The sequence below is a fragment of the Nerophis ophidion genome, unplaced genomic scaffold, assembly GCF_033978795.1.
Source record: "Nerophis ophidion isolate RoL-2023_Sa unplaced genomic scaffold, RoL_Noph_v1.0 HiC_scaffold_136, whole genome shotgun sequence".
In the NCBI taxonomy this organism is placed as follows: domain Eukaryota; kingdom Metazoa; phylum Chordata; class Actinopteri; order Syngnathiformes; family Syngnathidae; genus Nerophis; species Nerophis ophidion.
Window position 1 is genome coordinate 147,028 of NW_026907058.1, and position 13,403 is coordinate 160,430.

The window sequence follows — 13,403 nt, forward strand, 5'->3', positions numbered from 1 at the left end:
AAAGGTGAGTTTTGTTGATGTTGACTGCCAGCTAATCGATGTTAACAAACTATGCTAATCGATGCTAACATGCTATCTACCAGTATTGTCATGGCACAGAGATGTATGAATAACCTGCAGATGCATTTGCAACTATATTACGTTTCCTTCAACCCACATTTAATGCGAAAAAAACACTTACCAATCGACGGATTTAAGTTGCTCCAGTGTCAAAAGATGCAAAAGTCCTGATCGTTTGGTCCGCACATTTTACCGGCGATGCTAACGCAGCTATTCGGCCATGCTATGGCTATGAATAGCTTCAATAGCTATTCGCTCAATAGCTTCAGTTTCTTCTTCAATAGTTTCATACTCAAGCCATCCGTTTCAATACATGCGTAATCTGTTGATTCGCTAAAGCCACTGAAATCCGAGTCTGAATCCGAGCTAATGTCGCTATATCTTGCTGTGGTATCTGCCATTGTTTGTTTACATTGGCAGCACTGTAAGACGTCACAGGGAAATGGATAGTGTCTTCGCACAGAGCGAAAATAAGGCACTTTAAAGCTTTTTTTTGAGGGATATTCTGGGACCAGTAAAATTTTGAAAAAAACTTCAACAAAATACAACAAGCCACTGGGAACTGATTTTTATTGTTTTTAACCCTTGTGAAATTGTGATATTGTTCTCCTTAAAGGTTGAATTGGGGGTTAAATCACCATAAATGATTCCCGGGCGCGGCATCGCTGCTGCCCACTGCTCCCCTCACTTCCCAGGGGGTGATCAAGGGTGATGGATCAAATGCAGAGAATAATTTCGCCACATCTAGTGTGTGTGTGACAATCATTGGTACTTTAACTTTAACAGTAAAAGATAAGAAGCACTACATACAACATCTAATATAAATTTATATTAAACATGCTGTGTTCTTAAAGTACATTTAGCACATTCACTTTTTAAGTTTTTTTTAATTCCCTGCAGCTTCCATGACTGTTACACACTTGTGTCTACTGACCTGATTCTTAAACCCGAACCTTATAGCAAACACAGTGCAACTAAATGGTTTCTCTCCAGTGTGTGTTCTCATGTGTGTGGTCATGTCACACTTTCTGGGGAAACTCTTCTTACAAACAAGGCAAGTAAAAGGTTTCTCTCCAGTATGTGTTCTCATGTGTGTGGTCAAGTGTTGCTTTTTGGAGAAACTCTTCTTACAAACAGAGCAAGTAAAAGGTTTCTCTCCAGTGTGTGTTCTCATGTGATCGGTCATGGTAAGCTTTCTGGAGAAACTCTTCTCACAAACAGAGCAAGTAAAAGGTTTCTCTCCAGTGTGTGTTCTCATGTGTGAGGTCATGGCAGACTTAATGGAGAAACTCTTCTTACAAACAGAGCAAGCAAAAGGTTTCTCTCCAGTGTGTGTTCTCATGTGTGTGATCATGTGTTGCTTTGTGAAGAAACCTTTCTTACAAACAGAGCAAGTAAAAGGTTTATCACCAGTATGTATCCTCATGTGTAATAGCATATCATTCTTAGTGTTGACTTTTTTAGCACAAACTGAGCAAGCAAAAGGTTTTTCTCCAGTGTGTGTTCTCATGTGTGTGGTCATGTGATTATTTCTGGAGAAACTCTTCTTACAAACAGAGCAAGCAAAAGGTTTCTCTCCAGTGTGTGTTCTCATGTGTCTGGTCATGTCAATCTTTCTAGAGAAACTCTTCTTACAAAAAGTGCAAGTAAAAGGTTTCTCTCCAGTGTGTGTTCTCATGTGTGTGGTCATATCAAGCTTTGTGGAGAAACTCTTCTTACAAACCGAGCAAGTAAAAGGTTTCTCTCCAGTATGTATTCTCATATGTACTGTAAAATTACTCTTGTGTCTAAATGATTTCCCACATTCAGAGCAGTCCAAGTGTTTGTTGTTAGTGTGATGTCTCATATCACCTTTGGAGTCATTTTTACTCTTCAAAGGTTTTTGGATGTGGTCACTGTGATCAGAAGAGTGTGACATCATGTGGTCCATGTCTGACAGTGGAGCAAAGATGCTGTCTGGTTCTGACTTTATATCTTCACAATGCTCTCCATCAGCTTCTGTGATGTGTTGACTTACAAGCTCCACCCCTCTGTTCTCCTCACTTTGACTGTGATGAAGCTGTAAGGACTGAGCTTCATTTTCATCATGAAGCTGCTCCTCTTTAATGTGGGAGGGGTCCTGTAGCTCCTTCTGTCCCACACTGGAGCTCCACTCCTGCTGCTTGGAGGGAATATCTTCATGACTCTCTGCTGACACCTGCTGGACGTCTGCAGAACATAAAACACAAATGAGGTGTTACTGTATAGAAGTTTGCAGTATTCAAACTATTCACATGTGAGCTAGGCCAAACAGACAGTGATGGGCAAGCGACCTGGAAAATGTAGTAAGCTAAGCTACAAGTTACTCTCCATTAAATGTAGCTAAGCTATCCTCAGAGAATTGTAGCAAGCTACACTACACGCTACACTGCAAAAGCAGCGTAAAAATACCCATCATCTCAAACAGGTAAATTCCCAAACAAAATGAAAATAGCTAAAGTTGCACCAATTTATAAGACTGGAGACAAACACCAATTTACAAATTATAGACCTCTTACTTTACTTCCAATATTTTCTAAAATCATTGAAAAATTGTCCAATAACAGATTAGAGAGTTCCACAAACCAACATAGAATATTAGATGAGAACCAATATGTATACAGAGCTAATATTTCAACTTCGATGGCTGTAATAGAAATGACAGAAGAAATGACCAATGCAATAAATAGTAAAAAAAATATGCGGCAGCAGTGTTTATGGATCTAAGTAAAGCATTTCACACACTTAAACACAATATTTTAATCAAAGAACTAGAACGGTATAGCATCAGAGGGTTGGTCTTAAACTGGATTAGAAGTTATTTAACAACAGGAAACAATACGTGAAGCTAGAAGAACACACTTCTGCAACACTAAATATATCCTGTGGTGTACCTCAGGGATCAATACTAGGACCAAAATGGTTCAATCTTTATATAAATGACATTTGTAAAGTTATAAAATATTTAAAATTAGTATTATTTGCGGATGATACGAAAAAACTAAAATAATGCTTTTTGGCAACAGTAGAAGGGAAAGTCAAACACAATTATAAATAGGCCGAATAGAAATTAAAAGAGTAAATGAAACCAAATTTCTAGGTAAAATGATTTATGATAAAATGAACTGGAAATCTCATATAAAAAATATACAACATAAAGTAGCAAGAAACACGGCAATAATGAATGAAGCAAAACATGTTCTGGACTAAAAATCACTTCATATTCTCTACTGCTCACTAGTGATACCATATCTGAGTTATTGTGCAGAAAAATGAGGAAATAACTACAAAAGTACACTTCATTTACTAACTGTGTTACAAAAAAGATCAGTTAGAACAGGGGTGTCAAACTCAAATACAGAGTGGGCCAAAATTTTAAACCGAGCAAAGCTGCGGGCCAAGGTTGAACAAATTAACCTTTTAACAGGGACCCAAACAAGTTTTACATTGAACATTGAACAAGGATTATATAACTTTATAGTGACATGCAGAATCGAGTTTCAAATAATAATAATAATAATCAAAAAGTATCAATAGCATATTAAATAAAAATTTAATAAAAAATTAATGCCTCTTTTCTATTTGCAGCCTTCTGAGGTATATTGTATATTGTAGCGTCCCGGAAGAGTTAGTGCTGCAAAGGGTTCTGGGTATTTGCACTGTTGTGTTTATGTTGTGTTACAGTGTGGATGTTTTCCCGAAATGTGTTTGTCATTATTGTTTGGTGTGAGTTCACAGTGTGGCGCATATTTGTACCAGTGTTAAAGTTGTTTATACGGCCACCCTCAGTGTGACCTGTATGGCTGTTGACCAAGTATGCCTTGCATTCACTTATGTGTGTGTAATAGCCGCACATGTTATGTGACTGCGCCAGCACGCTGTTTCTGTGTAGGAAAAGCAGACATGACAAAAGTTCTAGAGGACGCTAAAGGCAGTGCCTACAATATCCCCAATATTGTTTTCCGGGTGGAAATTGGGAGAAATTCGGGGAAATGGTTGGCCCCTGGAGATATTTGGGAGGGGCACTGAAATTTTTGAGTCTCCTGAGAAAATTGGGAGGGTTGGCAAGTATGAGTATTAGCGGTGAATGCCAGTGTGCCAGCCCTAATGTTAATTTGATATTGCCTCAAGGGCCAAATGAAATTTGGCCCACAGGCCAGAGTTTGACACCCATGAGTTAGAATAATACATCATGTTGGATATAGAGAACATTCAAACACTTTATTTATTCAATCAAAAATACTGAAATTCCACAACATAGTGAATTTGCAAACAGCTAAAATTATACACAAAGCAAACTATAACCTGCTAGCCAAGAATATACAACAATTATTCTCAAAAAAAAAGAGGAGAAAGATAATCTTAGAGAAAAATGTAATTTAAAACATGTGTACGCACGTACAACACTTAAGACCTTCAGTATATCAGGATGTGGAATTAAATGATGGAATGGATTAAGCAAAGCAATCAAACAATGTACTAATATCATCCACTTCAAGAAACTCTTCAAACTTAAAGTGTTTACAAAGTAGAAAGAAGAAGAACCATGATAATAAACATTCTGAATTTATCTCATCAATCCATTCATTTTCTAGATAATCTTACTCATCTCACCATATGAAATGGAACTTACTTCACAGAGTATTATTTGTTTATTTTTATTGTGATTACTTATGGAGTATTTTGTCGATAAATTAAGAACTGGAAGTGAACAAAAGTTTTAGCAACTGTTATGTAAAAGAAAAAGAGTAGGATTAAATAAGCTCTGCTTCTTCCTACTCCTTTTCCAACATGTTGAAAAGACAAAGTAGAAATTGTAATGTATCATGTTGTATGTGTGATATATCATGTTGTGTGTGTGATATATCATGTTGTATGTGTGATGTATCATGTTGTATGTGTGATGTATCATGTTGTATGTGTGATGTATCATGTTGTATGCATGTATGTGTGATGTATCATGTTGTATGCATGCACGTGTGATGTATCATGTTGTATGTGTGATGTATCATGTTGTATACATGCATGTGTGATGTATCATGTTGTATGTGTGATGTATCATGTTGTATGCATGCATGTGTGATGTATCATGTTGTATGCATGTGTGATGTATCATGTTGTATGCATGTGTGATGTATCATGTTGTATGCATGCATGTGTGATGTATCATGTTGTATGTGTGATGTATCATGTTGTATGTGTGATGTATCATGTTGTATACATGCATGTGTGATGTATCATGTTGTATGTGTGATGTATCATGTTGTATGCATGCATGTGTGATGTATCATGTTGTATGCATGTGTGATGTATCATGTTGTATGTGTGATGTATCATGTTGTATGCATGCATGTGTGATGTATCATGTTGTATGCATGTGTGATGTATCATGTTGTATGCATGTGTGATGTATCATGTTGTATGCATGCATGTGTGATGTATCATGTTGTATGTGTGATGTATCATGTTGTATGTGTGATGTATCATGTTGTATACATGCATGTGTGATGTATCATGTTGTATGTGTGATGTATCATGTTGTATGCATGCATGTGTGATGTATCATGTTGTATGCATGTGTGATGTATCATGTTGTATGCATGTGTGATGTATCATGTTGTATGCATGCATGTGTGATGTATCATGTTGTATGTGTGATGTATCATGTTGTAGGTGTGATGTATCATGTTGTATGCATGCATGTGTGATGTATCATGTTGTATGTGTGATGTATCATGTTGTATGCATGCATGTGTGATGTATCATGTTGCATGTGTGATGTATCATGTTGTATGCATGGATGTGTGATGTATCATGTTGTATGTATGTGTGATGTATCATGTTGTATGTGTGATGTATCATGTTGTATGTGTGATGTATCATGTTGTATGTGTGATTTTTCATGTTGTATGTGTGATGTATCATGTTGTATGTGTGATGTATCAATTTGTATGTGTGATGTATCATGTTGTATGTATGTATGTGTGATGTATCATGTTGTATGCATGCATGTGTGATGTATCATGTTGTATGCATGCATGTGTGATGTATCATGTTGTATGCATGCATGTGTGATGTATCAAGTTGTATGTGTGATGTATCATGTTGTATGTGTGATGTATCATGTTGTATACATGCATGTGTGATGTATCATGTTGTATGCATGCATGTGTGATGTATCATGTTGTACAGTATGTGTGATGTATCATGTTGTATGTGTGATGTATCATGTTGTATGTGTGATGTATCATGTTGTATGTGTGATGTATCATGTTGTATGTGTGATATATCATGTTGTATGTGTGATGTATCATGTTGTATGTGTGATGTATCATGTTGTATGTGTGATGTATCATGTTGTATGCATGTATGTGTGATGTATCATGTTGTATGCATGCACGTGTGATGTATCATGTTGTATGTGTGATGTATCATGTTGTATACATGCATGTGTGATGTATCATGTTGTATGTGTGATGTATCATGTTGTATGCATGCATGTGTGATGTATCATGTTGTATGCATGTGTGATGTATCATGTTGTATGCATGTGTGATGTATCATGTTGTATGCATGCATGTGTAATGTATCATGTTGTATGTGTGATGTATCATGTTGTATGTGTGATGTATCATGTTGTATGTGGGATGTATCATGTTGTATGTGTGATGTATCATGTTGTATGCATGTGTGATGTATCATGTTGTATGCATGCATGTGTGAGGTATCATGTTGTATGCACGCATGTGTGATGTATCATGTTGTATGCACGCATGTGTGATGTATCATGTTGTATGCATGTATGTGTGATGTATCATGTTGTATGCATGCATGTGTGATGTATCATGTTGTATGCATGCATGTGTGATGTATCATGTTGTATGCATGCATGTGTGATGTATCATGTTGTATGCATGCATGTGTGATGTATCATGTTGTATGCATGCATGTGTGATGTATCATGTTGTATGCATGTATGTGTGATGTATCATGTTGTATGCATAAATGTGTGATGTATCATGTTGTATGCATGCATGTGTGATGTATCATGTTGTATGTGTGATGTATCATGTTGTATACATGCATGTGTGATGTATCATGTTGTATGCATGCATGTGTGATGTATCATGTTGTATGTATGTGTGATGTATCATGTTGTATGTGTGATGTATCATGTTGTATACATGCATGTGTGATGTATCATGTTGTATGCATGCATGTGTGATGTATCATGTTGTATGTATGTGTGATGTATCATGTTGTATGTGTGATGTATCATGTTGTATGTGTGATGTATCATGTTGTATGTGTGATTTTTCATGTTGTATGTGTGATGTATCATGTTGTATGTGTGATGTATCAATTTGTATGTGTGATGTATCATGTTGTATGTGTGATGTATCATGTTGTATGTGTGATGTATCATGTTGTATGTGTGATATATCATGTTGTATGTGTGATGTATCATGTTGTATGTGTGATGTATCATGTTGTATGTGTGATGTATCATGTTGTATGCATGTATGTGTGATGTATCATGTTGTATGCATGCACGTGTGATGTATCATGTTGTATGTGTGATGTATCATGTTGTATACATGCATGTGTGATGTATCATGTTGTATGTGTGATGTATCATGTTGTATGCATGCATGTGTGATGTATCATGTTGTATGCATGTGTGATGTATCATGTTGTATGCATGTGTGATGTATCATGTTGTATGCATGCATGTGTGATGTATCATGTTGTATGTGTGATGTATCATGTTGTATGTGTGATGTATCATGTTGTATGCATGCATGTGTGATGTATCATGTTGTATGTGTGATGTATCATGTTGTATACATGCATGTGCGATGTATCATGTTGTATGTGTGATGTATCATGTTGTATGCATGCATTTGTGATGTATCATGTTGCATGTGTGATGTATCATGTTGTATGCATGCATGTGTGATGTATCATGTTGTATGTATGTGTGATGTATCATGTTGTATGTGTGATGTATCATGTTGTATGTGTGATGTATCATGTTGTATGTGTGATTTTTCATGTTGTATGTGTGATGTATCATGTTGTATGTGTGATGTATCAATTTGTATGTGTGATGTATCATGTTGTATGTATGTATGTGTGATGTATCATGTTGTATGCATGCATGTGTGATGTATCATGTTGTATGCATGCATGTGTGATGTATCATGTTGTATGCATGCATGTGTGATGTATCAAGTTGTATGTGTGATGTATCATGTTGTATGTGTGATGTATCATGTTGTATACATGCATGTGTGATGTATCATGTTGTATGCATGCATGTGTGATGTATCATGTTGTACAGTATGTGTGATGTATCATGTTGTATGTGTGATGTATCATGTTGTATGTGTGATGTATCATGTTGTATGTGTGATGTATCATGTTGTATGTGTGATATATCATGTTGTATGTGTGATGTATCATGTTGTATATGTGATGTATCATGTTGTATGTGTGATGTATCATGTTGTATGCATGTATGTGTGATGTATCATGTTGTATGCATGCACGTGTGATGTATCATGTTGTATGTGTGATGTATCATGTTGTATACATGCATGTGTGATGTATCATGTTGTATGTGTGATGTATCATGTTGTATGCATGCATGTGTGATGTATCATGTTGTATGCATGTGTGATGTATCATGTTGTATGCATGTGTGATGTATCATGTTGTATGCATGCATGTGTAATGTATCATGTTGTATGTGTGATGTATCATGTTGTATGTGTGATGTATCATGTTGTATGTGGGATGTATCATGTTGTATGTGTGATGTATCATGTTGTATGCATGTGTGATGTATCATGTTGTATGTGTGATGTATCATGTTGTATGTGTGATGTATCATGTTGTATGTGTGATGTATCATGTTGTATGTGTGATGTATCATGTTGTATGCATGTGTGATGTATCATGTTGTATGTGTGATGTATCATGTTGTATGCACGTGTGATGTATCATGTTGTATGCATGTGTGATGTATCATGTTGTATGTGTGATGTATCATGTTGTATGTGTGATGTATCATGTTGTATGTGTGATGTATCATGTTGTATGTGTGATGTATCATGTTGTATGCATGTTTGTGTGATGTATCATGTTGTATGCATGCATGTGTGAGGTATCATGTTGTATGCACGCATGTGTGATGTATCATGTTGTATGCACGCATGTGTGATGTATCATGTTGTATGCATGTATGTGTGATGTATCATGTTGTATGCATGCATGTGTGATGTATCATGTTGTATGCATGCATGTGTGATGTATCATGTTGTATGCATGCATGTGTAATGTATCATGTTGTATGCATGCATGTGTGATGTATCATGTTGTATGCATGCATGTGTGATGTATCATGTTGTATGCATGTATGTGTGATGTATCATGTTGTATGCATAAATGTGTGATGTATCATGTTGTATGCATGCATGTGTGATGTATCATGTTGTATGCATGCATGTGTGATGTATCATGTTGTATGTGTGATGTATCATGTTGTATACATGCATGTGTGATGTATCATGTTGTATGCATGCATGTGTGATGTATCATGTTGTATGTATGTGTGATGTATCATGTTGTATGTGTGATGTATCATGTTGTATACATGCATGTGTGATGTATCATGTTGTATGCATGCATGTGTGATGTATCATGTTGTATGTATGTGTGATGTATCATGTTGTATGTGTGATGTATCATGTTGTATGTGTGATGTATCATGTTGTATGTGTGATTTTTCATGTTGTATGTGTGATGTATCATGTTGTATGTGTGATGTATCAATTTGTATGTGTGATGTATCATGTTGTATGCATGTATGTGTGATGTATCATGTTGTATGCATGCATGTGTGATGTATCATGTTGTATGCATGCATGTGTGATGTATCATGTTGTATGCATGCATGTGTGATGTATCAAGTTGTATGTGTGATGTATCATGTTGTATGTGTGATGTATCATGTTGTATACATGCATGTGTGATGTATCATGTTGTATGCATGCATGTGTGATGTATCATGTTGTATGTGTGATGTATCATGTCGTATGTGTGATGTATCATGTCGTATGTGTGATGTATCATGTTGTATGTGTGATGTATCATGTTGTATGTGTGATGTATCATGTTGTATGCATGTGTGATGTATCATGTTGTATGTGTGATGTATCATGTTGTATGTGTGATGTATCATGTTGTATGTGTGATGTATCATGTTGTATGTGTGATGTATCATGTTGTATGCATGTGTGATGTATCATGTTGTATGTGTGATGTATCATGTTGTATGCACGTGTGATGTATCATGTTGTATGCATGTGTGATGTATCATGTTGTATGTGTGATGTATCATGTTGTATGTGTGATGTATCATGTTGTATGTGTGATGTATCATGTTGTATGTGTGATGTATCATGTTGTATGCATGTTTGTGTGATGTATCATGTTGTATGTGTGCATGTGTGATGTATCATGTTGTATGCATGCATGTGTGATGTATCATGTTGTATGCATGCATGTGTAATGTATCATGTTGTATGCATGTATGTGTGATGTATCATGTTGTATGCATGCATGTGTGATGTATCATGTTGTATGCATGCATGTGTGATGTATCATGTTGTATGCATGCATGTGTGATGTATCATGTTGTATGCATGTATGTGTGATGTATCATGTTGTATGCATAAATGTGTGATGTATCATGTTGTATGCATGCATGTGTGATGTATCATGTTGTAGGCATGCATGTGTGATGTATCATGTTGTATGCATGTATGTGTGATGTATCATGTTTTATAGATGCATGTGCGATGTATCATGTTGTATGTGTGATGTATCATGTTGTATGCATGCATGTGTGATGTATCATGTTGCATGTGTGATGTATCATGTTGTATGCATGCATGTGTGATGTATCATGTTGTATGTATGTGTGATGTATCATGTTGTATGTGTGATGTAACATGTTGTATGTGTGATGTATCATGTTGTATGTGTGATTTTTCATGTTGTATGTGTGATGTATCATGTTTTATGTGTGATGTATCAATTTGTATGTGTGATGTATCATGTTGTATGCAGGTATGTGTGATGTATCATGTTGTATGCATGCATGTGTGATGTATCATGTTGTATGCATGCATGTGTGATGTATCATGTTGTATGTGTGATGTATCATGTTGTATGCATGCATGTGTGATGTATCAAGTTGTATGTGTGATGTATCATGTTGTATGTGTGATGTATCATGTTGTATGTGTGATGTATCATGTTGTATGTGTGATGTATCATGTTGTGTGTGTGATGTATCATGTTATATGCATGTTTGTGTGATGTATCATGTTGTATGCATGCATGTGTGATGTATCATGTTGTATGCATGCATGTGTGATGTATCATGTTGTATGCATGTATGTGTGATGTATCATGTTGTATGCATGCATGTGTGATGTATCATGTTGTATGTGTGATGTATCATGTTGTATGTGTGATGTATCATGTTGTATGTGTGATATATCATGTTGTGTGTGTGATATATCATGTTGTATGTGTGATGTATCATGTTGTATGTGTGATGTATCATGTTGTATGTGTGATGTATCATGTTGTATGCATGTATGTGTGATGTATCATGTTGTATGCATGCACGTGTGATGTATCATGTTGTATGTGTGATGTATCATGTTGTATACATGCATGTGTGATGTATCATGTTGTATGTGTGATGTATCATGTTGTATGCATGCATGTGTGATGTATCATGTTGTATGCATGTGTGATGTATCATGTTGTATGCATGTGTGATGTATCATGTTGTATGCATGCATGTGTGATGTATCATGTTGTATGTGTGATGTATCATGTTGTATGTGTGATGTATCATGTTGTATACATGCATGTGTGATGTATCATGTTGTATGTGTGATGTATCATGTTGTATGCATGCATGTGTGATGTATCATGTTGTATGCATGTGTGATGTATCATGTTGTATGTGTGATGTATCATGTTGTATGCATGCATGTGTGATGTATCATGTTGTATGCATGTGTGATGTATCATGTTGTATGCATGTGTGATGTATCATGTTGTATGCATGCATGTGTGATGTATCATGTTGTATGTGTGATGTATCATGTTGTATGTGTGATGTATCATGTTGTATACATGCATGTGTGATGTATCATGTTGTATGTGTGATGTATCATGTTGTATGCATGCATGTGTGATGTATCATGTTGTATGCATGTGTGATGTATCATGTTGTATGCATGTGTGATGTATCATGTTGTATGCATGCATGTGTGATGTATCATGTTGTATGTGTGATGTATCATGTTGTAGGTGTGATGTATCATGTTGTATGCATGCATGTGTGATGTATCATGTTGTATGTGTGATGTATCATGTTGTATGCATGCATGTGTGATGTATCATGTTGCATGTGTGATGTATCATGTTGTATGCATGGATGTGTGATGTATCATGTTGTATGTATGTGTGATGTATCATGTTGTATGTGTGATGTATCATGTTGTATGTGTGATGTATCATGTTGTATGTGTGATTTTTCATGTTGTATGTGTGATGTATCATGTTGTATGTGTGATGTATCAATTTGTATGTGTGATGTATCATGTTGTATGTATGTATGTGTGATGTATCATGTTGTATGCATGCATGTGTGATGTATCATGTTGTATGCATGCATGTGTGATGTATCATGTTGTATGCATGCATGTGTGATGTATCAAGTTGTATGTGTGATGTATCATGTTGTATGTGTGATGTATCATGTTGTATACATGCATGTGTGATGTATCATGTTGTATGCATGCATGTGTGATGTATCATGTTGTACAGTATGTGTGATGTATCATGTTGTATGTGTGATGTATCATGTTGTATGTGTGATGTATCATGTTGTATGTGTGATGTATCATGTTGTATGTGTGATATATCATGTTGTATGTGTGATGTATCATGTTGTATGTGTGATGTATCATGTTGTATGTGTGATGTATCATGTTGTATGCATGTATGTGTGATGTATCATGTTGTATGCATGCACGTGTGATGTATCATGTTGTATGTGTGATGTATCATGTTGTATACATGCATGTGTGATGTATCATGTTGTATGTGTGATGTATCATGTTGTATGCATGCATGTGTGATGTATCATGTTGTATGCATGTGTGATGTATCATGTTGTATGCATGTGTGATGTATCATGTTGTATGCATGCATGTGTAATGTATCATGTTGTA

General features: G+C 35.8%; 1 protein-coding gene across 1 annotated transcript in view; it reads right to left on the reverse strand.

The window, feature by feature from the left end:
• Positions 1 to 621: 621 nt before the first annotated feature.
• LOC133547612 (gastrula zinc finger protein XlCGF57.1-like) overlaps positions 622 to 13,403 on the reverse strand; it is a 32,155-nt gene continuing 19,373 nt past the window's right edge. Inside the window, exon 4 of the mRNA XM_061893223.1 lies at positions 622 to 2,268. Coding sequence (XP_061749207.1) covers positions 947 to 2,268 — 1,322 coding nt within the window. The 3' untranslated portion in view covers positions 622 to 946. The remainder of the gene's footprint in view (positions 2,269 to 13,403) is intronic.